The sequence below is a fragment of the Leptosomus discolor genome, chromosome 5 (genome assembly GCF_034619465.1).
Source record: "Leptosomus discolor isolate bLepDis1 chromosome 5, bLepDis1.hap2, whole genome shotgun sequence".
In the NCBI taxonomy this organism is placed as follows: domain Eukaryota; kingdom Metazoa; phylum Chordata; class Aves; order Leptosomiformes; family Leptosomidae; genus Leptosomus; species Leptosomus discolor.
Genome location: NC_141395.1, coordinates 9,355,677 through 9,381,347, shown reverse-complemented (window position 1 = coordinate 9,381,347; position 25,671 = coordinate 9,355,677). Strand labels below are relative to the sequence as shown.

Below are 25,671 nucleotides of genomic sequence, written 5' to 3'. Positions count from 1 at the left end.
AACAGAACAAGGAGGCACTGGATCAGAAGAATAAAAAGATATAAACCTGCTGATGCACGAACACATACATCCCTGAAGTCTTTACGTGTAACAGAAAAAAGTTCTGGAGGAAACCCACAAATCTGTTGTATAGCACCCACTGTCCATTATCACTATGAAACTCTCAATCCACTGCCCAGGTTTGCTCATGTAGTAAAAATATATGTCCTAGAGGGTAGCATCCTAAGAATAATAATGTAGCAGATCCAGTTTATCATACTAAGGACTGCTTTCTCAGTCAAAAGTACATTACTGAGAAAAGGTCTCCCCTTTTCATGGACACTGCTCTGGTAACCAGAATAACAACCTTAATAGGTGCACTACACTCAGGAGAGTTTTGCTTCAACAAACAGGGAGAACTAAGATTTACTAAGTGTCTGGTCCACTTTCGTATAGTTTCACGTACAGAATTATTGTACTTAACGCTTCAGCATTAAGTCGCTATCTACAAATATTGTTCAGAAAATGTAAACCATTCTGCTAACCTCTTTCAAAACACAATACCTTACACAACAGATACACTCTGCCTGTGCAAATATTATCTAAGTAAGTATATCGATCTCTGTTAAATTCTTAATGCTTTGGATTGTTGGGGTAAGTCAAAAATCAATAGAGACATAAATTTTAAGGAGGACTGCAATGATTAGCTGTATTTTTGGCTAAAGGTGGCAAAAGATAGTTTGATCTTCCACTAGTTGGAACACTTGATTTCACTTTTCCTAACTTACACCCCAATTTTGTCCCATACCCATAGATTTCAACAAGCATAGAATCAGTATACATCTTAATGAATACAACCAGAAGGAAGCTGTTACAAGAAGTAAAGACTCTTCAGGAAAATAAATTTCAGGTACTCTGTGGAGGAAGTATAACAAGTCTAGTGAAAAAAAAACCAAAAACCAAACCAAGAACAAATGGTCAGAAAACAAATGCCCAGGAAAAAAACTTTTGCAATCAATAATGGTAATGCTCAAGCGAAGAGAGCTACAAGACAGTTTAGAGGTCATGACTAATACAATGTTGTATTAGTGTACAACGAATACTAGTGAAGGAAGGGAGACGTGCACTAAGAAGTCATTTACAAAATACAATGGTGACACACAAGTTAATGGCCCTGAATACATAGTACTATTTAATGCCTGTTAACGATCATTAACAGTGGCACCATTATCGATGCAGCAATGGGGCTTAACATAGTTGATCTGAGCAGAAATTACCCAAGATCTACTTCTAAGCAAGTAAGTCATGTGTCACCTTAGAGACGTCAATAATACGAGAGCAGAAAGAAGTATAGTGCGCGCAGCACATCCTAGTAGTGCGGTTTGGAGGTGACAATCAGTTAAAATAGCCACTAAGTAACATTATTTAAAGACTGGACTCCATACAGCCTAGAGGAAAAAATTAACTGAGGGAAAAACTCTATTGTGTTACAACTGGTGAAACAAAGAATTTTAATGAGTAAGACAAAACACCTTGCCAAGCAACAGGTTATACAACTATACCAAACAAACACGAAAACCAAAATTCTTCCTAAACCAATATTGGCCATTGTTTGAGAAACCACAATTCCTGCATCAAGGGACCCAAAAAGGCACATTGTGCCTGGTACCAGAGATGGTTACCTCCCCAACCGTAGCCTGAATGACCAATTACTCATCTACAGCCAGGTGTAGGGAAGTCTTTAGCATCAGCGCAAACACAGCCTCAAACTTCTCCATTCAATCCCCTATTCAATCCATTTCACAATAACGTTGTTTAAATTCTTTTGTTTAAGAAGTTATTTTAATAAATCAGTGGAACAGTATCAATCAAAACTTTTATTTCCCTTTTTAGCGGTTTCTGAGAGAAACTTCAGCCAGCCTGGAAACACTGTATGTATCTTCAAATTTTCTGGGGATTTTCCAAAACTTAAGTCTTCAGATTTGGCAAAAGCTGGGTGTGTAATTCACACCACAGCTAGAGTTTCATGGAAGACGAGTTTTAGCTAAAAGCCTCCAAAGATTGGAGTGTATTGAGGATTATTTTACTTGCTTTTCTACGTGCTGCTTTTCCCTGCATGGGGAATCAAAGTCCAACCACCCTCTGCTGCCTTTCAGAAATAAACCCTTCACACTGAACCACAGGCAACAAAACAACTCCCTGGCCTGGCTTGCAGCTTCAGGCTCTGCACAGACAGACTCAGATAAATAATAGAAAGCTGTATGCAGAGCTGGCAAGAGCACCGCTGTACGTACCTCTCTTCACTTCTGCCCAAGTCCCTGACAGAGCATTAATGCACCATATCCCAGCCTAAATATCTGAATGCTAAAACACAGTTCCTGCTACACCGGAAACGCACTTGTGCACAATGGCTGCCTTCCAGCCTGGCCACTTCAGACTCTCAGCTCATTTAAGGGAAGGGAAAAAAATAACATAGGACATCACTCTTAACACCCATCGTGAATTACAGAAGTAACACCAACATATAGATATGTAACTCTAATAGAGATATCTGCCTGTTTATTGATTCCAACTCAGCAACGACTTTCTGGAACAGAAACTGTCATCTTTTACTGCTCAATGATGGACTAATCTCTTGCACTTGACCAATATCCATTGGCAAACATCACAACATGCTCAGCTCTGATAAAGTTCATATTTGCCTCATGTGCACATGAAAAGCTTCCTTTAAAAGTGCCAAATGTTTTAAACCATAGTTTCCTGCACAAAGTTGGCACAGGTGGTACTGTGGAATGTGTGCTGTGCTTCCCAAGCCACTTCCATTTTTATCATCCATAATTTTTAAAGCAATTTCAACAATCTTCATTCCAGGTTTCCCAGACTCACTTTTTATTTAATTTTTTAGGATCGACAAGAGCCAACAGAGACTCAAGGAAAGCACCAGCTCAAGAAAAGACCACTGTCTGCTCTTTAAGGAAATCAAACACATTATGAGAAGCAATAATACTTCTTCAGCCAGGTAATATCTTTCCATGCTAACTTTAATACACGGTCTACAAAATATTGAAGTGACTGCAAAATATTGCAGTGAAGTGACTGTTCAATTGTATAGCAAAAAGTGGTTTAATATTTACCTTTAAAAAAAAAAAAAAAAAGAGGTTCTATTAAACACAGTAAATGTTTGCAAAATAAAATATGAAGGGGGAAGATGGATTTCCTCCATAAACCAGTCCCTTGGTTTCAATGATGTTCACATGAGTAGGCATCACCCATTCTTTTCTTCTCCATGTGTGAAACTAAATAAAGATGCCCACATCAGAACTAGTAAATACTACTCAGAAAATGAAAACCATGCCTCTGCTGCAGCTAATACAGGAAATCTGGAAACAATATAAAAACAAAAATAAAACAAGTAAATACAAGACCTTGAGTTAAACCAAAACCAGCCTTGATACTGCTCTCAAGGAAGAGTGAAAACATATCTGACTTGGGACAGGGTGCTTATCATCTCCAAAGAACACATTAACACCATAAAAGGGATAAAAAAATCCCCAAATGTTGAGGAGTCTTTCTTTGCCTTGAAAACATATGTGCACAAAAAATCATTTGCTTTGGAAATTAAATAAGAGCAGGTTATACCTGCTGAAATTGCCAGCACAACCTATGATTTTATGCCGGACAACCTGGTAAACTTCATCCCAAAAACAAAGGACAACAACGGAAAGGGGTACAAGTATATGTTTTCTCCAGAAATCTCTCCTCAAAATAGTACATTCATACCCACCCTCACTGGTCAAAGAAAAGAATGGCGTTCACCAGGACAACACCAAGGGACAAACATACCCCCAGCTATTTTAGGGGTCTCTGTATCACCTTCAGCAGAGGATGTGAGCACCAACTACCTCTCCGGGTCTGCCCAGAGCCCTGCTACAGCAGAGAGCCGATGTTCCTCTGCAGGTGATGAGACAGGGCAGCGGCCACCCACCTCCAGCAGCAGCCACCAGTTCGGCAGGGACAGCAGCTGCCCTGGCAGCCGCCCGTCGATGCGCAGAGCGTGGGTTAGCAGCTCCTGTCTGACAAGGCACAGGAGCTTATCGGGGCTAAAAGGAGGGAGAAGGTTGATATGTGGAGAAAATGCAGCTTCTGCATGAAGCAGGAAACCCTTCTGAAATGCACGTTGACAACTCATCCCCTCCAGGTCCTTTACCTTGCCACAAGGGTCAAAGTCTTCCTTCCCCTATCACTTCTGACTCACCACAACTCCTTATTTTCTCTCTTCCTCCCAAAGACAGAAAGGGCTGCTGCTTGTGAGATGAGTCTGTTTTGAACGAGTTGTGGGGTCCTACAGGAGGAGGGAATCTCTGCTATCATCTCTTGCCCTCTCCGAGACCATTCCCGTCCCCCTGTGCTGGCACCTTGCCACCTCCCCAGTCTGCTCCCTCACAACTCCAGTGTCTATGATGTAAGAGCATCCATGATGCAAGAGCAGGACTGTGTTTGCCTGCAGAGATGTGGTGCTGCCCACCCATACACGTTACCCTACACTCTTCCCGTGACATGGTGTTGCAAGGGTTACTGAACACAGGAACAGACGGCTGCCCCAGAGGCAAGCAAGACAGAGAGAAGTATTTATTTTATCATCTCACAATTTCAGCAAAGCACCTTACAGAAGTTTTACCCTAAGCAGACGTCTACATCCCTCCCGGCTCCGCAAAGCCCATACACACATACTCAGGTGATTTGCTGAGCTTTAGCACAAGACAGCATTCCAGGGCACAGCCTGCTGCAGGCCATCTTCAGACTTCAGGTCCTGCTCCAACACTTTTTATTCAGATATATGAAAAATATCATGATTTTGCTGACTATAGACCCATCTGATGGAATACAAGCAAGGAGTCAATGCACACATAGGAAAGGTTGGCAAAGATTATCTAAACAGCACAAATGCAAGCAACTCCTATATTTACAGAAGGAATAAAGGCAAAGATCCTGAATTTTATTGTCATGAACAGCCAGAGTCCCTGGTAAGCCCAACACTGAAGACCTAGGGATTAGGCTGCAAACCTTTTGAGTCCTCAGTATTTCTCACAGGCAAGCATACATATTTCTAAATAACTTCAAGCATACATATTTCTAAATAACTTAACAGAAATTAAGAAAATACCCTGAAAAAATGCTTCGGTATGGTTCAAAGATCCAGCTGCAGACTGCTGATACTGGCTGATAAGCGATGATTCATACATTGGTTTATGAACACCTAATAGAGCAATGACACAGTTGTCACTGGTAGAGCTAGTTTAGCACTATGCCCTAATACATCACACATCATGACCTTCTATTAAATGTACTGTACTAGCACCCAGGAGACACATTCCTAAAGCAAACTGTGGTCACGAAATGAGCTGCTATGCCCAACCTGAAGCAGAGGCTTGTCCCTGTTGCAAAATGGTTAGAATCCAAGACAGAAGCAATATGAGATACAGTAAGTCTCTTAATTTTTTTGGCAAAGGAAAGCATAAGGGAACTTTAACTGCAGTGCTTTCTCAAATTTAATTACTCTGGATATTTTAAACTACACTGCAGTTTTGTACTTAAGACTTTAGTAAACCAAGCCATTTTGCCATCTAACGCAAAGTCCTTATCAGGACCAACGTGCTGTCAGAATTAAGTACTTTTATTATTCACTGGCAGCATTTTAAATTCTCACTTCCTATTAGAAAACCTGAAGATCAATAATGCTAAGGGAAGATGTACTCTCATTTAACATCTTCAAAATTATGCCAAGCAACTGGAAGGCTTTATATAAAACAAACGCTCTTTCAGATAACATGGATTGAACAGACTGATGCTTGCGTATGCTCATCACCATATCCTTTTAAATACAGTTGAAGTGATCAGATTTGTAATTGAAAAAGCTTAGTAATCTGCTATGTTATTATTTTAAAGAAAAATATTAGCCACCATCCATATTATCTTTCCTTTGCAAATTCTTACCAAGAAAAAAAAAACAAAAATCCAAGTCAGGTTTAAAAAAAATTGCCTTTGATGTAAAACAAAAAACAAAAAAAAAAAAGAAGAAAAAAGGGAAGGGAGGAAGAAATTTGAAAGATACCTGCGTAGGTAGATCTTCAAATTACATTAAATGTGAATATATTTTATCACTTTTAAAACTAGCTCAAAATTTTGATTTTATTTTCTTTGGCAACAGCTCATTATCATAGATAAAGAACAACATTTCCTCTGAAGCTTTAAACATTTGCATAATTATTAACTTTGGTGGCAAGCACATAAAATTGTGGACTCAGTTTCAAGCAGAAAAGGAAATGGACTGTAAAAACTTCTGTATGTAAGAGCTTTTCTTCTGAGAGAGCAGACTAGAAATAGCTACGTGGGCATGATTTTTGAAGTGGAGGCACTTGCAAACAAGGAAGCAAGTGTTTAGCACCAAATTCTACATTTCTTTTTACCACACCTGCAAAACTCTTAAAAGAAGCTTTTATCTTATCACAGGCTGTAGAACAGATTTTAAAAATGCAATAAACTACATGTTTTATATTATCAACAATAGTCAATATAACTCAATTCACACCCTCCAGTTTTATTGTCTTGGGTTTTGAAACTAGTAGTATTTTCATGCATAGAACATTATGCACATGTTATGAATGACTACAAGTGTTCTTAGATGAGTAACCTTATGGAGATTTTGAGTAGCAAGAGCAAAGTATAGAACTAGCATAAGGATCTTCTTCCATTATGTACTTACCTGCGTTTACTGACCATTTTAACTGACAATACTGGGTCTGTAATAACTTTATTGGACAATTAGGAGCAGTATTTTTCAAGTAAGGCAGCAAAGGCAGTTGCTCTGTGAATTTAACAAATTCATCCAAAAGTGCTTTAGGTTTTAATTATCCAAATGGTCTTAAACTGGAAAAAAGTTTTCTGCCAAACACAAGAAACTGTTCCTCTTGGCAACAGCACTGTTCTGGCTTTACCGAGTACCAGAGCTTTTGGCACTGACTGCAGACAGAAACAAGCCCAAAGAAGAAACTAAGGACGTGTCAGCAATTGTATGGCCACTGGAGTACCTGGGGAAAGGGACTGGCAGGAAATGAAATTGAGCCTCCCCTCTCTTACTCCTAAATTACTGGATTAGCAATAACTCAACGCCAGTGCTGGTCCTGGAAAAAAAGACTGACCATACTTTTCTCTCTTTTTACCCCCTTTTTTTTTTTTTTTTTTTTGGAAATGCACTTACCCTTGTTATGGCCATTTCATTCTTTAGAGTATAACATAAAGCAATGATTTAATTCAATCATATAGCTTCCTACAAATGAAAACCAGTTCTAGTGATTACTGAATGCCAAAGCTGATTAATATAATTGAATCATCATTTCCTGTGCAAAGTTATTTTGAATTTACATACACAGTCACCAGACTTCCAAACTCCTACCTTCCACAGAGCACTCCTTAACAACACTTTATTTTGCACAAAGCCTATTGTTACTCCTTTGACTATAACACCTGGAGTAATACAAAGAGCCAACTGAAATGACATAAAACAGATGGTAGCTATTATGCACATACTTGTACATTTCTTGCAAACAAAGAATGTGAACAACCCATGTGATCAAGGGAAAACAAGTTCAATGAGTTGAAAACAAGAGTTTGAGTTTGTTTTCTTTTTTACATTAAAACTGAATAATATTTCAGGAATCTGCGTACCATTTGTAAATCATTTAATAAGTAGAACATTAAATACAATTTGTAGGCATCAGAAAATGACTAAGAGCTGTACAAGTGTATTGAAAAATCTAGGAATCCATTCCAGGTGTGAAGAGTTAGAACCAGTTCTCAAATGCCAAGTTCAGATATTAATAGAACAACTTAATTCTCTGAATTAATCTTTTCATGAACAAGATCCAGTTCTTAAAACACAATTCTTCATCACTATCTCCAACTGCATCAGTAGCATAAACAGAAAATTTCAGTGGGTTTCTACTAGACAGAGCTTTAAAATTAGAAAGCCACTTCAAAAATTAATGAAACAGACATGATTCAGAACAAGGAAGACTGGGACACTGGCCAACTTCAAGACAGTCTGAAATTTTAACTGATTCTTTCTCAGTGCCTGGATAGTGATATCATTCAATACTCAAAATTATTACCTAGTTTCAGATTACATGAGAGATTATACGCTTACCATTAATCCATTTGGCTTCTGGATTATGAACTATAAACTCTTTTCTGAAGAGATCTTCCAAGGATAATCTGTTTTCTGATGAATTTGCAAGTTCATCTAAAACAAACATAACAAGATCATTTCAGATAGTTATTAAAAACAATATATTCAATGTAGTTTGCAAAACATTGGAATTACAGAAACAGAATGCATCGTTCAAAGGTCCTGTTGAAATCATTAACAACACCTTGCTCTTATTTTTATTCACTACAAGAACACTTTTCCTTTTTCTTCAGTAAAGCTTCAGAAAGCAAAGCACTGCTACCTTACAGACAACTGAAGGATGTAGTGCTTGTCTATTCCTTATACTGGGACTGTAGTGGCAAAGCTCCTTCTTCCCACAGCCCTACACCATAAGTCTGATAACAAACCAACACAAAAATTTCCTGACAGCCAAGTATGTAGGCCATAGAGATCACCCTATACAGACAGAAACTAAGTAAAATACTCCTGTAAGTAAATTTGGATCCAATGTCACCTATTCCACAAATTAAAATATAACACCCCCCCCCAATAATTCTATATGTACATTTTAGAGTCTGTGCTTGCTGTCTAGTGATAAGCACAACATAACATTTGGCTAACAGCCTTGTGTTTTTCCCAAACATGACAGAACCCAGGAATATTGTGCTTCTGAACATTAGCCAAAATTGATTTTCAAAACAAAAAAATAAGCTGCCAGCTCCTAAAATCATCTCCATGCTTCAGGAAAGGAAAAAGAAGCTCTGCTAAATTCCTCTTTTCTTGTGCTGTAGGTTAAATAAATAAGTAGTAGAGATTCAAACAAACTGTCACAGTAACATGTGAAATCAGAGGTGCTATTAAAGCAAAAGTTTTGCTGTCAAAATGTAAAGTTTCCAAAGAATATTCAGTGACAGCAGCTAGGCACTTCACCTAACTGCTTTAGGCTATTTAGGAGAACAGCAGCTGCCAAAGACTGTGTTATACATTGCCTATGCACTAGTAAAAATGTGCACTTCCTACATAATCAACCAAACAGATGCCCAATCAGGTCTTTTAATCATTTAATCATTATTGGGCAGGTTTGCCATAGACTCCTGCAGTATTTCTCTGCTCTATGAGCTTTTCTTCCAATCCATCAGGCATCCACATTCTCTACAACAGGAGTTCTTCGTTAGTCAGATTTTGTCCTTACAGATTGCTGCTATTAAACAGTGCCACTAATGACCCATAGAAAAAGAAGAGCTAGAATCACAGCAGTCAAGGAGCAATCTTGTTTTGATGTTGACCCAACATGTGACCAGCACATTTTTAACAAAGAACTGTGCTTTGTAAAGGTCATATCCTGTAATACATTTCAGATGAAAACGTGACCCCCTCACAGTGATTAAAGTCAATCACAGTTTCGTTGTTGGTCTTTATTCAGCCACATTTCTCAATTGGAGGTCCAGCTGAAAGCTTACTGGAATCAACAACAATATAATTTCTTTGCCTTTAACCGTCAGCACTGCCTGCTGCAGCCGCTTCAGTCAGTATTAATAAGGTGCAGCCTTGCAGTATTGAAGAGAACTCCTTTTTGACGCACATCACAAATTTACGATAGGCACAAGGCCGTCACAGCTGCTCACTCCACAGCGCTGCTGCATTTTGCAGGCGCCTCCCTCCCAGGTCTCAGCAGGGCCCCGGTAAGCACTTACTCACCGTAATCAACTCTTCTTGCACTTGATGTCTTACAAGGCTAAGCATGCAGAGTTGTTCAAATCCTCTCTCGTAAGACAAATGTTCTAATCCTTAAATAAGCTTTTTACCCTCTTCCTACCTTCCAGGGATCAAAATAGCCTGTTTGGGATCTTTTTTAGTCTCCAAGTCCAGCATGGGACACAATATTCCACTTGCAGTCTTACTAGAGCTTTACAGCAGAGTAACATTATCTCTCTTGATTTATACCTAATCCCTCTGTTTACACATCATGGGACCTTGTTAGCTCTTGCTTCTGCCACACACCGAGTTTTTATCTTCAAAGTAAGCACATGTTGTTATATATGCTCTACTCGGCTCCACAAATACATTCCCGGTCTTCAAAACACAACTTCTAACTTAACAGCATCAAATACTGGGCTCTTCATACACCTGCTTTCCCCTTTCTCCATAACCTTGATGACTATCTACCCTCAACAAGCTGTTTTCCATCACCCATTTTGATTCCACACACCCTGGTCCTGATGCTGTTTGTGATCCCGAAAGGATTCCCCTTCTAACCTTTATTGAGTCTGCTTCTATTTATTGTGACCCCTTATATCTTGCCAGTTTGCCAACTATCAATCAAGCTCACACAAGCTGTTATGTTGCCAAAAATTGTCTTGCCCAAGACAGTTTAGTTTTCACAGATTTTTTTTTATTAACTGCTTTAATAAAAATCACTAAAACAATACATCAGCTGTGTACAGAAAGGCTATCAGAGAAGAAAGGTACATCAGCCCCGCTCTCCATCTTCAGTCTAATTCACATGCCTGCCAAGTAATCTCAATATGAATTCGATTTTAAAGTAACTTTTTAAATTGCTGTTAGCATTTCAAAATTGAAAAAAATGGCATCTTCAAGCAACTTTACTAGATGTTTGAAAAGTAATTTTTTTCTAATGCTAAGTCATTACCAAAATAGAGCCTTGTTTGTAATCCTTGACACTAGCTCTCCATCCTATCAATATCTCATATTGTATAATTTATAAGGAAAAAGCTCATTTGACATCAAAATCCTCTACAATGGTAATTTAAGTTTCAAAAACGTCTAGTTTATATGTAGCAAGATGAATTACACATCATGTGAATTCTCAAAACACTATAGAATCACAGCATGGTTTGGGTTGGAAGGGACCTCAAAGACCACCTAGTTCCACCCCCGTGCCATGGGCAGGGACACCTTCCACCAGACCAGGTTGCTCCAAGCCCCATCCAGCCTGGCCTTGAGCACCCCCAGGGAGGGGGCAGCCACAGCTTCTCTGGGCAACCTGTGCCAGTGCCTCACCGCCCTCACAATAAAGAATTTCTTCCTAATATCTAATCTAAATCTCCCCTCTTTCAGTTCAAAGCCATTACCCCTTGTCCTATCACTGACAAAGAGTCCCTCCCCACCTTTCCTGCAGGCCCCCTTTAAGCACTGGAAGGCCACTACAAGGTCTCCCCAGAGCCTTCTCTTCTCCAGGCTGAACAACCCCAACTCCCTCAGCCTGTCCTCACAGGGGAGGTGCTCTAGCCCCCTGAGCATCTTTGTGGCCTCCTCTGGACCCGCTCCAACAGGTCCATGTCTTTCTTGTGCTGGGGGCCCCAGAGCTGAACGCAGTACTCTCTTGAGCATAAGTACAAACTGGTATGTACCTCACAAAGTACTTGTTTTATATTAAAGACTGCCTTTTTCCACTTTATGTTTATCACCGCATTACCAAATAGCCTACTATCTTTTTTTTCATTTCCATTTTAAATTTTATTGAATTATTCCTTGAAGGAATAGTATTTCCAATGTCCTCACACTATTTCCCTCAGATTTCTGTATTTTGGACTGATATTATATATATTATGTAGAGAAAATGAACACAGATTACAGAAGACAAAAACAAAATCGTATGTTAAAAACTAAATTACTACTTTTTATCTATACGTCAAACTAACAGTTCAACAACTGGTGTGTATTTATTCAAAATGACAAACCTGTTTGTGCTTACTAAACTGGAAGACTGCAAAAGTAGAAATTAATAGCCTCATTTTCGTGAGTTTATAGGATATTATTTTTTCAGGTCAAAATTGGCCTAAACGCTCATAAAATTTACCTTCTAACTTAGCAAATAAAAATAATAACAAACTCCTTACTGACTTTTCTGTGAGAAAAAAAGTTTCAACACTAGAAATAAAGGGATAAAGGTCTGATGTTAAATGCTGTCTGAAAATGGAAAAATACCAGCAGTAAACCATATGCAAGCTGACAGGTACATCAATAACTGGGAATTAGTATATTTTGTACTACGTTTGCATGAAAAAGGAAAAACAACTTGCCAGAAAGTAGTCAGATGTCAAATTTTTTTTGCCAATTTACAGTAGTTACAGGGAGCCTATACAGCATTGAACAGAAACCCGAATCTTCTGGTAACAAATCTCAACTTCAGCAAAAATAATTCTTAGTTTGCTTTCTAGTGATTCAAGTGTCGTTTGAGAGATAGTGTGGAGGGGTCAGTCCCTGTTCTAAACAAAACACTTATGTATTGGACATTATCCAAACAGACCCTCCTCGTAGAGCTTCATTTTACTCGAAACAATTTCAAAAAAGCATTTTCTGTCAGTTTGGCTGACACAGATGTTCCCTAAAGGAAGTTTTCTGCAAAACTGTCTTTCTTTATTATCATCAAGAGATAGCAAAGCAAACTCCGAGTTTGCTTTGAGTCTATGATTAGAGTTACGTGCCACTTTGCTCAACCACAATTACCGTGTATTAGCCTTCATGGTTTAAAGGCTAACATCAATGTATCAGTCCTACATAAAGCATTTGAGTCTTCTACACCACCAGAAACTGTAAGTTAACACAAAGTCAGAACTACTGTCATTCCCAACATGAAAAACAGCCTTAACTGGTGTGGCAAAACACCTGCACAAGGGTGACAATATCTGTACAACTTTTAGGCTGTTCTTGGGTGATTTTTCATATACAAGCTTTCAGCTGCTTGTACTTCCAATTGAGCATTTCTGATTTGAAACACAGATCAACAGTGGGGTCAATCAGATAGGCCTTCAGATAATTCCTACGATGTGGAACATACTGTCATGATGCAAAGCTGACAGAAGTGAGGCACTGATCCCAGAAAATGTACCTATGAATATTTCAGTATGTGATGAAACTTCAAAAACATGAAATAGAATAAAAGCAGAACAAGAAAGATACCTACGTTATGTTTATGCTGACATACAAACCAAATGATGGCATCTCACAAACACCTATTTCTGTCTCTGCACTGGCCATTAATTCCCCACACAAAGAAAGTGATAAGATTACTCCCACAGTATGTTGTTCTTTTGTTCTCTCTTAAATACTTCTCTCCGGTAATCATCTGCCCCCCGAAACTCCCAAGATTTGCCACACTCCGGTCTCTCATTTTAACAAGAGTAACCCCATTCTTTGGTATATTCATGTACTTGCTCTATCATTGCTCTTACGTAATTGCAAAGAAAACTAGCAGGCATGGCTTGCAGGCAAGCCTTCTACTCCTGGCTACGGAGCAGTGTAGCAATTTGTACTCAGTGGGCACAACAGGGGTTTTTTTTAGTGTACTCCTTAGTCCACAGAGGTTCACAGAGAGCTGGTGAGCCCTAACAAGAGGTTACTGGACTGGGAGTCCATTCAGGCTCTACCACTAGTCTCTTACATTACTGAATGGTCTGGTCTTCCATTTTTCCCCTCTCTTTGTTGAGAACACTAATACATTTATAAAGTTTCTTAATATTAGCATAGCTGAAAAGCAATATAAAGAGGACCAAAAATATTGCTAATATTATTGGTATAATTTATTGAAACCACAACCATAATTGCAACACAGGGACTCCATATTTTAAAGAAGCTAACATATTAGTAGGTCAAAATAAGTCTCTTATTTCAACACAATTACTGCTCAGCATTGTATATTCAAGTTAGATTTCACGTAACAAAAAAGACTAAAAAAAGCAAGAATTTCCATTTAGTTTTAATAGCACTTGTATCTTCAGCAGAAGCTAAAGCCTCTTTGAAGCCTGTTGCATGTAACTTACATGGAAGATAAAAGAAGTCTCTGATGCTCAAAATAGTATTAGAAATTAAAAGCAATGCACTCTGAACTATCCCAAGGTAATATAGGACAAAATTCTCACTATCGCGCTGAACATCTTCATTCAGATATATTATATTTTATGAGAAAAATTTACAAAACCAAGTATTTATAATAACAGATTGGTGGCACCTTAGAACTGAGCACCTCACAATAGCCAGACCTGTGAGAGAGTCTCCAAGTTTTGCCTCCTGTCAAATGCTAGACATCCCAAAGTGATCTTGCATATCTTCAAGATCAGATAACTTCAGCTACAGTGCTTAGTACTGCTAGCAAAGTGGCAGAGTATAAGAATATTTTCTTCCAAAAGCACATTAATTAATCATGACTGTGAAGGGGAAGAGCACTGTCTAGGATAAAAATAGGGAAAACAGCTGTCCTGCAATGTACCTCCACAGCTTCCTTTGGTAAGCATTTCCAACCTGCAAGAAACTCCCGTTTTACACACCTAGATCATTTTGGGGAAAAGGTTTTTATTTATATCAAGCTCTACGGTCTCTACAGGATATCTTAGAGCATCTGAGCTGACAGAACTAGTTTTCACTCGCATGACTTGAACTGAAATGTAGGTCCCAGCTTACATCAAGTTTTCTAGCAAGCTCTCTGGATTTTGAAACAGCCTCAGAGATCTTGTAATTCACTAAGCTTTTTTAACTTACTAAAAAAAAAAAATAACATTTCCCTAGGTTGCCTATTCCTTCTTTCCACAAGTGTCTTCAAAGACTTCAATTTATATTTTTACATCACGAGTAATTCTATATCTATATAAAAGCCAGAACTGATGTTTGTTATTGTGAATTCCAGCGTAACACTTTTGAGATACTACAAGCCTGAAAAAAAAAGCTACCTCTCCTTGAAAGGAAAAGCAGTCTTCTGTCTTAAAGTGCACCAGGATACATCACTATTTGCCCTCAATGTCTGTTTTTGATTAGACCTTGAAGAAACTCCTATACACTGAGACTACAGCAGCACAACTTTGCTTTTATTTTTCTCAAAGTGTTCTAAGTGGAAATAAGCAAACAGTCATTTCTTTATCATTCCTTGGACAGCACCATGCATATGTAGTCGATATTTATACAAAACAGAGGAAGCAGAATAGTCTGTAGTATTCCTACATACTCTCTCCAGCTGTCTTGTTCGCTCTGACAAGCCAAGCTTTATGATCCTTTTCCATTCAGTCTCACCACCTTCCTTTCAAGCAGCAGCAGTCTACTACTGTACTTGCTCATGCATAGACCCACACAACTTCCCTTGATGATTTCATCCAGAGGCCAAATTGTCTGGAACTGTTATTTAACTAAAAAGCACTTCATTAACGGTTTGGTTTACACAAACTGGACACTTGCATGGCAGACTATCTGCAGACCAGTATTTACTATCAAGGCATGCCATCCATATCAGGTACTTTACACTATAACTTTAAAGGTCACAAAAAGAATTCAAAGGTTTATTTTTTTTTTAAGTTGTGCTGTATCTCCTTCTCTTAGGTTCCTAGACATATTTAAACAGTTGCTGCCCCAGTATTAAAAAGAAAACCTTTAGAAAACTAACTCAGATCAAATTAGAGCAACCAAAAAAAAATTAAGCATAATTATTTTATATGTTCAACTGTTTTTTTGTCTACTACTATTGAGAAGGGAAGAAGCTTATGCCTGTACATATGAAAGATGCATGCTTATGATTCAGTAAGAAGTTTCCTTCTCAGTATTACTTTTCCATGACATATAGCTTTCTCTTAGCTCATCTGTGAATCCAAAATTACACCACAACACAAGTGACAAAATCTAGAAGTCAGCTCACACCCGCTGAGGCTAACAAGGACTGCTTGTAGCTGTCTCAAGGCTGACACAATCCTAAGGGCCTACTGCCAAAGCCAAATGCTTCTGCTCCACAAGGCCTCCAGTAACTCAAGTCCCTACAGGCATCAAACTTATAGTAGCCAGGAGTTAAAAATGCTTAAGGGTCATTTTAATAACTGCATTATGAATCATACACCTTCAGTAAGATAAAATAAAGAAGTAGGTTACCTGGGGTTAAAAGAATGACAGACATAGTGATGAGTGAACAAACAACTAGTATCACCAGCAGCGCAATAGCAATTCCCTTCCAGTTCCTCTGCGGAGGGCTGTTACTTCCAAGCTCCTACAGGAATGGAAAAAAATAAAATAAAAGGAAAAGACCATGTTTCATAATCATACATTTCTAGAACTATTAGTGACAGGAAAATTGTTGTGTGCACATTCATAATTGCAGCATGGGAGGTAACCATGATCCCTCCCCTCTCAATAGTACACGCAGTCATCCAAAGGTGTGTAACTCTTACGCTTTTTCAGTAGGTATCTCTGGTTTGGTTTTTTTTTTTTTTATATATATATATATACACATATATGTGATTTTATACCCCTAAGAGACAATCAAATGAGCTTACACAAGCTGTCCAAAATACAACTGGTGTTAAAATGTGCTCAACATAAACTTCGGGACAATATCAACTAGCAGTTTATAAGGTAATTACAGAAATGAAATGTGGCAATTTACTGTAATTCCACCTAACATGGTACGGACCATAAAGGTTTAAATACACATCCTTTTTAATGTACACTATTAAACTTATTTGTAATAGAAAACATTTACAACACTGCCTGAGGCTCCAAGTATTCCATCCAAAGCCACACAGCTCTTCTTTTCTATGCAGTAGTTCAACTGTAAACTGTTCCCCTATTACTCATAAAAAATCAGTAGCTTATAATAAATGTTAAATGAATGCTTCTGTAACTATTAGTACATTTAAACCTATGTTCTCTGTGGTTACATGTTTAACTCCTATTAACTCCAGCCAGACGCCATTTAGGTTTGTCAGTAGTAGCAATGCATCGCCCGTGTTCACGGTACAGTTTGAGACCAAGCAATAAGTACACATCTAACAACACAATGACAAAAACAGCACAGCAAGTGTTTCATACAATCCTAACCTTCTCTCACAGAAAACAGTGGGTTTTTTCTACCTCTAGCTGGCAAGCATAAATATTTCTCTGACACAATTACCTATGCCTTTACTACCTCAAAATTAAATTGCTGCAGTCAGACTCCCCGTGAAAAGAAACTTGAGAGGGACTTCTCAGAAGATCCCGCTTCAGTCCGCTTACAAAGTTGAGTTATGTTACACAAGTGCCTCACAGTCTGCACAAGCTTCCACTAAGCTCCAACTAAATACTGGGTGGGGTAAAAAACATGGGCTTTAGCCCACAGTTGCCCTTGAGGATGACACCTCATAAAAGCCTCTCTGCCCCTCCCCAGGACCTGCTGCCATTACATGCTTCAGCAGAGCCCTGCAAGGCCACCTCTCCAGAGAATGCCACAAAAAATGAGAGATTACTTGGAGACCCTCCTATTTGATTTGCAATCCTGGGTTTATTAATCTTGCAGTACATAGCAAGAATATTCTTTTATATTTCCCCTTTATGCTGGACGAAAGGGCAGAGGGATGGGGGCAACTCTGCCATCTTGTTCTACAGGGAGGACTAAGGCACAGGAAACACCTCCTGCTATGTTTTATAAACTTCCAAAGGCATATTAATACTTTTTCACATACAGATTATTTCATTTTGGTTTTCTGAATTATAAATGAGTGAGAAATAGAGATGTTTTAACTACAGAAAACGACGACATTCTTGTGCCTTCTTGGCTGGTATATACCACCCAGAACAGTATCTCTAACTGTGTCTTTAATTACATACTTTTTTTAACCCCTTGCCTGTTCATTTCCACCTGTAAGACAGCTTCTCTCCAGGAAACGTAAGGGGAATTCTCCTACAAGCAATCCCACAGGGGAAGTCTCACAGGAGCCCTCAGCCTGTCACAGCTCCCAGCAAGGACCCCCCACGGCCCCAACATGGCTGCTGCCCACTGGGCCCCATTCTGGGCCTAGCTGAGCTTGCTCATTTTAGAGATTTTTAGCCTCACCAGAAGGGAACAGTAGCCAGTCTGTCCACCCAGTTTAAACCCTCAGCCACAGCTGGTCTGGACAGGATCAGGTCCCTCTCCTGACAAGCGTTACCTTTCCCCTTCCCACAGCTAGAGTCAGCTCGGGCCTAGTGGTGAATGGGGACCGGCCAGCCTGGACTGCTCTCAGTCCTGCCCTCCTAGTGCCTGTAAGAGTCATTGTACTTCTTTATTATTACACAAATCACCTCTTTGGTGTTGATTCTGACTGAACGGCAGACAACAGATGATGGTCAGTTACAGCACGCAGAAGGAAATTATTGAGGACAGCTGCAGCACAGCATTAGCAGGCAGGCCCTCTCAGACAACTCTGTGCAGCTTTCCTGCAGATCGCCATGCAGAAGAAACCTGATTACCATAAAAAAACAACACATCTTTGATGCTCATGGGTTTTTTACTGAAGTTCAGGACTCCTGTCTTCCACAGGCGTCCGGGGGGTGGGTGGGGTGGGAAATGATGTCAGCAGGAACTCCTGGTATCAGTCTCCTTTCCCCATCCCATTGCCCATTTCCCAGCCCCTTGCAAACCTTCCTGCTCCCCTTCTTTTCTTCAGCTGCTTCTACTTCATTCCCAACTTCTTAAATACTAATTTCCACAGCAATTTCCTGACTAGCCTTAAAGACAGTTGGTCTTCAAGGCCTGCATGACAGCTTCACAAGCCCCTCCGGTGATCCCTAGGACAGGAAAATTGCATGGTGCAATCCTTTCTGGACAGCCCTGGCCATGCTGACATTGCAAGGCTCCCCAGACTTTTCACAGAAATACAAAAGTTTTACATCCTGCATGTAAACTCAGATCCAAGTATTATCTTCCCTTAAGTAAGGATTACTTCAATGTTAATAGCACAGTCTAGAAAACATAAACTTATTCTAAACATCACACTATAAGCCTTATTCATGACACTTAACAGAGTCCAACGGTAATAGAAGAACCAGCAGCTCATATGAGCAAGTGGTGGTGAGAAAACAGTAGTTACCCTCAGAGAATTGTGAAACCCTGTTTGTTCCAAAGGATTGACTTAAAACTACAGAAGACAGACAATTTGATGAATGTACCAAAGTCGCTAAAAAAATGTATCAAGTCCTCATTATACAGAAGGTTCTTCTCTGCAGACATGAATATTCTTCAGTTTCTAAAAATAAAGCTCCATTTTAAATACTTCTCCAAATTTTTTGCAAGGCGAATATCAAAAGGATAATCTAGTACTGAGCATACAAAGCTTACTGGCACCCACAGGGAGGAAAAAAGGGGGCTTCCAGCTAGTTGAAAATCTTGGAAACTGGCACAAAAAGGAGGACTTATCTCTGACTAAGAATAAATTACTTTGTTTTAATATTTCAATAAAATTTATTAGTTGTTCCAAATTATTAGATTAGAAGTTATTAAAAGACCATTATGTTGTCACTCAATAGCAAAACATCATTTTGGTAAGACATTTGGGAAGCTAATGTACAACAACAAAGATTTTATGAAATATTAGAAAAAAAATAGTATAATAAGATGAATTCATAGTACAACCAGTATCAAGGACATCTCAAATCAACTTTCTTAATGTTAACCAATGCAACTCTTGGACCATACCCTAAATAAATAAAAATGAAAGTTTTAAAATAGAGTAAGCTGCTGTTCTTCGACAATAAAATATTTTTAGCCTTGCACTGCTTTTCAAAATGGTCATAAGCACAAGGCAGTTAAATAGATTTTTAGACCATGTATCATTGGCAAGACAGAAACTGTCATTTTTGAGTATGACAAGAAGACAGAAGCGTTCAAGAGGAAACATCATGGAGAGCCATACAATGAGAAGCTTTTGACATCATACAGTTTCCTGATAACTAACTGCTAACTGGCACACAATAACAATGAACACGCAGATGGAGATTTAAGGATCTAATCTTCTAAATAGGCTCTTCTATTAATGTGGTTTGAAAAAATATCAACTTTTGAATATGGTGTTTTATATATAACACTATCTATAATGTTATTATGGATTTTACAATCTAACTCTAATGAATCAGAAAATGGCTGCTCAAAGCATAATGCAACTGCAAGTTTTCTCATTATTTAAAGTACCTTCTTCACAAACCATTTAATTGCATGATGCCAAAACCAATCCTTAAGTAATATATATTCCTGAATGTAATTTGTGATTGAATAATACCTTACTAAAACACAGCTACAAAGAGAAAAATCCATTATACTGCATACACAAAAAACTGTACACCAGTGTTACAGAATCTAATGCTTTTGGCCTATTCCTGCCAAATGTTCAAGTACACATTTTACCACGAGCTTTTACTCACTATCATCACTGAACTCAACGTATGCGACCAAAGGAGGTTCTAGCCTAAGAGCCTAAACTTTCTGCTCTGAGACTGTCTGCATTTAATCTCTGTTGAAATGACCCCTAAAAGAAAAGGCATAACTTGCTGTCAGACTGGTTGTACAAAAACAGGTATTAGATAGCATCATAGAGGTTGCAAATAGCGTAATTAAGGGATCACCCCAAAATTTTGCAAAAGTAACCAAAACAAAGGCTAAAACAAAAATCTGCAGAGACTGGACATGAGAGGAATGACAGGATGAGGCTGTCAAAGGAGAGCATGAGTCATTTCAACCCTTCAGCATCCCTCTGTGCTAAGTCCCACTCGCCGCTGCAAAACAAGGTATTTCAGATGGAAACGCTGAAAAACTACATCCAGCAAATACACAAAGCAAATATAAATGAAATATGCTGAAGCATTTTTCTCTCTCTTTTTCTAGGCTGATTTCTAAATATATACTCCCTCTCCAAACACAATCTACTGACTTATGATGAACTGATTCACCACAAGCATAAAAATCTTTTAAGCACTAACAGAACATGGCTTTGAATTTTAGAATCTATGGCACGTAACCTCATCCAGCAGTTCTGAGGAGTTGTTCTCTTATTCTTGAACAGAATAAAGAGTCTGACATAGATGTTTCATCTTGAAAACAAAAAAACCTACAAAAATACCTCCATAATGGCTGCGTTACACTTGAATGTAACAAGAAGATAAAACCCAGGTTCCTATTACAATAGAAATAATGACATTAAACTAATTTCCATTAAATTTACTTCATACAGAAATATTTTTTAGCTGTTGACGCAGAAATGCAACTGCTTGTAATTTAAGAGTGCTGTTTTCTTTTAAGTAGCATTGGGGATATTGATTTGGGGAAAAGAATCATTTTAATAGATATAGTACCTTAAAACCAAACCAAAACAAAACTCAAACATTTCCATATTTCTACCTGAAAAAACTTACAATCTTCCTTGTAAGCAGCATAACCAGAAAAAAAAAAAATATTACAGCTTCCGTCCTAAAGCTTACAGAGTTGCACAGTTTTATTGTTAATCAATGAGGATAAAAAGCCTTTAAGACATGATTTTTCTAGCAAGCACATACAACTAAGTAGACAACAAAAGGTCAGAAAATACTGCTGCAACATGCTGCATTAATAAGTCAGGTTTTTTAATTATCTTAATAGAATTTTCCTGATTTCTTGGAAAACTATTTATGGAAACCACAATGCAATTTCTATTATGGAGATAATAACAGAACCAGTAGGAGACTGCCTGGTGCAAGCAGGCACACTGAAGGGCACTGGCTAAAGCCTGGGGACTAAAAAGAGTACCTCTGCCAGACTTTCCCGGAAGAGGCAGGTTAGTTAAGATGCAGCATCCCTTTTGGGAGAAGAAATGAAAAACTTTTAGAGCCAAGCTAACCCTGAGAGCTGGCATTTAACTAAACTGCTTCTTCTCATAGAGCTACCTGCCCATGCTGCGATCGACCTAGCTGATAAATGGTGCGATGAGCCAAATATAGAAAATACGCATTGGTCTATAAAAATTAACAAGAATCCCACCAGTTTTAACTATTCCTGCTGCATACAGCTGGGTACAGCTCAAAGCAAAAGGGGAGATTCTGCCATTACTTCTGCAGTCTGGAGTGAACTCTAACCAGGCTGACATGCCCAGAGGTACAGGTGTGCAGATGCACATTGGTGTTTACCCCGAGACTGTGGGTATTTGAAACACAAAACCCACCAGCACTGAGCTGCAGCAACGTCTGGTGCTTGGCTCATTTTCTGATGAGACACTAAGGGCAGAAGAAGGATCTTAGTCAGAGGAGCCACGGGCTGTAGCAGTTTCTGCCAGCATAGCATCTTCTGAAGCCTTGAATGAATCATTGTCTTTCTTTTGTCTTTTTTTTTTTTTTTTTTTTTTAAACTCATCCTGTACTGTCACCAGGACAAAGCCTACAGAGGAAAGCTCCAAGAAGAATCACAGCCTTCCCTTATTTTGGCAAGAATTTAAGGGTAAAGTGCATTACAGTAGGAAAAGCAAACGTAATTTGCTTTGCAGTAGGAATGAGAATGAGTCTCACTCTGTAGCTCAGATGTAATCACAACAATATCACTTAATGACTCCTCCAGCATCTACTTCATTAAACTCTACCATTTGCATTCCCCAAACATGAAGAAAAGGTGATAAACATAAAAAGACAGTTTCACGTTGTATCTCAGGTGTTTTAAAAGACAGACCCAGGATACTTATAATAAAAAGACTGCAGTCTTTCCAGAGTTCTTTATAAAGCTGGTCCTGGAACTGGTATTAAAATACTACCTGCCTTGATATTGCAGTGTACTATCTGCAGGAAAATTACCACAGCAAGCATTTAGAATTTGTGATGGAATGATTGCATCCATTCCTTCCCAGCTGTTTTTGAGTAATCCGATGGCCTAGACAGCAAGAGGGACTGAAGCGGCACAGGATAGCAATAAGCCATTTGCATAAGTACCTATCATTTTCATCCCTCATGCTCCCTTTACAATTCTCCATGTTATAAGATCCTGTTGGTCCAGTTCTTGTCTGAATGATTACGGTCATACAATTACTTTCTCCAGTCAATATATTTATTCATCAAAACATTGGCGCTTCTTTTCAGAGTCATTGTAAAATGCCACTTTCACAGGAATGCATGACTCTCTGTCTGCTCTGTGGGCAATGGGCATTTTAAAAAGAGAGCAGCTTGTCAGCAATTACCCCGCTTAGAACAGGTGTGGGATTTGGATATGGGAACAATCTGTCTTCATATTTTTATTTCTCTGGGCTGCACTGGTAAGAGAAACCCCTCCTTTTGCAGAGCCAAACTGAAAAAAAAAACCAGCCCCATGCAAAACCAAACCAAACCCACTCCTGTCTCAGTAAAAGTAAACTAAAAGACTGAATGTGTATGTGTAAGTCATTCTGAGAACTGTTAATCACCCACACTGGTTTTGTGTTTTCTTAACCTTGCAAAACATTTGGTGCTTTTTTCAGCCTTCATCATTTTTGTTCTAAGCAGAAATATTTTTTGCCTGGACCTGCAAGTCCCATTCATGAACTGAATTTTGGTATTTCGGAACAGTTTTGTCAACACCCTTAGTTACGACTACTCACAAAAAAAAAGATCAGAAACATTTATGGAAGCTATTTAATGTATTATGGCCAGCATTAAGAATGCATTTCACATCTTCCAACTCATTTTGCAGTGTACCTTGTAACATTTACTCAAACACAATGAGCTAGCTATTACACTTGACAAACAAGTAAAAGCCTCACTTCTAAAGCATTCTACCAAAATCCCTCTTCAAGGTCTAATCACAGTAGATGAGTTTAAAATTTTGGTCATTACTTCTACATGCAATAAACACAAAAGCAGGGAGAAAACGGGGTCAGCACAACTGATCACGTGTGTGGCACATGCACAAGTTAAAACTGTGGCCACCTACCTTTTTTTTTATGAACATAACATTATTCACATTTGCAGCCCAGAAAAGCAAGGGGAAAAAAGCAAACTATCATGGTGCACAACATTAAAAAAACGTATGTAGAATGCAGGTCATGGAAAATACTTCCATAAGAACTGTTGAGTAGCTGGGTATCTGCATTTAGCCTGTACTCAGGGCCAAACTGTAACAGTTGCTGTATCACCTAACAACCCCTCACCAGCCAGGGAGGGAAATGAGGAAAAAACGGGAGCAGTCCCGTGGGCAGAACTGAAACAGATGCACTGAAACACCACCAATACCAACAGAGATATACAGTTATACTCAGCCAAACAAATATCCAGTCATCACAATCAACCGGAGAGCAATGCTTGGGAGAAGGAGCAGGAGGAATCGCACAAGAGCTCCCTCTTCTCAGCAAACCTTCCCCCTGTATAATGCCCATGCCATGATGGGATGGGCTACCCCTGTAGCTCACTCAGGTCAGCTGCCCTGGCTGACTCAAACTGCTAACGGCCTGCCCAGCATGGCTGGGCTGGGATTCTGTCCCAGCCAGACCAGGACACTTGGGCACAGGGAAACTGGGTAAGATAAAAATGGATGACAAAACTGGTTTATATTTGGGGAAAAAAAAAAACAAAAACAAAAACAAACAAAAAAAAACAGTCCTGATGTAGAGACAAGCTAGAGCAGTCAATTCCTTTGGCTTTTGGGAGCTGACTTGAACGTAACACACTTCTCGGAAGATGTGTAATGCCATGTAGAGTTATTGCAGCATTAGAGGCAACTTCATTGAGCCTCTGTATTTCAAAGCTGCTGTCCCTTTTTCATCCTGTGTTCACTATCTCTTACAGTTTGTTCCTAACAAAGTTTCCGAAGTAAAAAAATACTGTAATCTTTTTCCAGTCCAGCAGAAATACTTGGAGAATTAAGAATAACGGTGTTCTAGCAAGATGTATCTTGAGACTCAGAAGCACTTATGTACGACAGCTACAGATAGCCACCTACAGGGATTTTTGCAAGTTCCTATGAAGAACAGCTACTTGAACAGCTACTTTATTGAATACGTCTATTTGCAACACTCATCCAATCTCCCCTGCAAATCTCACCTCCAGACATTTGGTTGTCAAGGGGAGTCGCACACCTTTTGGGGGGCTGATGCTCACTGCTAGTCCTGGTGTGACTCCAGGTTATGTTTCCCATGTCCTCATCTCACCAAAGCTCCAATATCCACACTGTGCTACATCTCTCTTCCTCACACAAGTCTCATCTTGAAGCTAACGAGATTCTTGTCTGAATATGAAAAACTATCTCTCTATCTTAAAGCCTGCCTGCAAGATTACATGGAAATAAAGCAAGCAACTCATTTCCAGTGAGCCCACGCATCTTTAGTATCTAGAGGAAACCAACAATTCATTTGCCATAATTAAAAAAAATTCTTAATGTATGTTACTGAAGCAAGTAATGCCAAGGACAGAAAAAGATGGCAAAGCAGCAGGCACAAATATGATTTTATTCGTGTTACTATGATGTAAAGGAAGAAGTCTGTATGAATACTGGCACAGTCATTTATGGCAAAAAAGGTATTTTCACATTATCCTATTGATCCAAACTTTAATGGGATGTCCCAAGATACTAACATATTTTTTTTCCATTATTACATTGAAGAAAAATCCCCCAATTAAGTAAAACAATATATCTAAAAAAAAAAAAGGCATTATAAAATGGATGAATACAGACTACACGTGTAGCATACCTACAGATCTTTCTACAGATATAAGAGAGTTGTTTGATAGAATTTGTCCTTTTCATTACTCAGAAACTAAATTACACTTAACCTGATTTGCTT

General features: G+C 38.8%; 1 protein-coding gene across 4 annotated transcripts in view; it reads right to left on the bottom strand.

Annotated features, from left to right (window-relative positions):
• Nucleotides 1-16,160, bottom strand: part of DPP10 (dipeptidyl peptidase like 10) — a 234,066-nt gene extending 217,906 nt beyond the window's left edge. For 3 of the 4 annotated variants that reach the window (XM_086466120.1, XM_086466121.1, XM_086466122.1), the window contains exons 1-2: nucleotides 16,052-16,160; nucleotides 8,183-8,278 (exon numbers count right to left, since the gene is read on the bottom strand). In XM_086466120.1, the coding sequence (XP_086322246.1) occupies nucleotides 8,183-8,278; nucleotides 16,052-16,076 (121 nt within the window). In that variant the 5' untranslated portion in view covers nucleotides 16,077-16,160. The remainder of the gene's footprint in view (nucleotides 1-8,182; nucleotides 8,279-16,051) is intronic. The other variant, XM_086466123.1, reaches the window with a different exon arrangement.
• Between the last annotated feature and the right edge of the window lie 9,511 nt (nucleotides 16,161-25,671).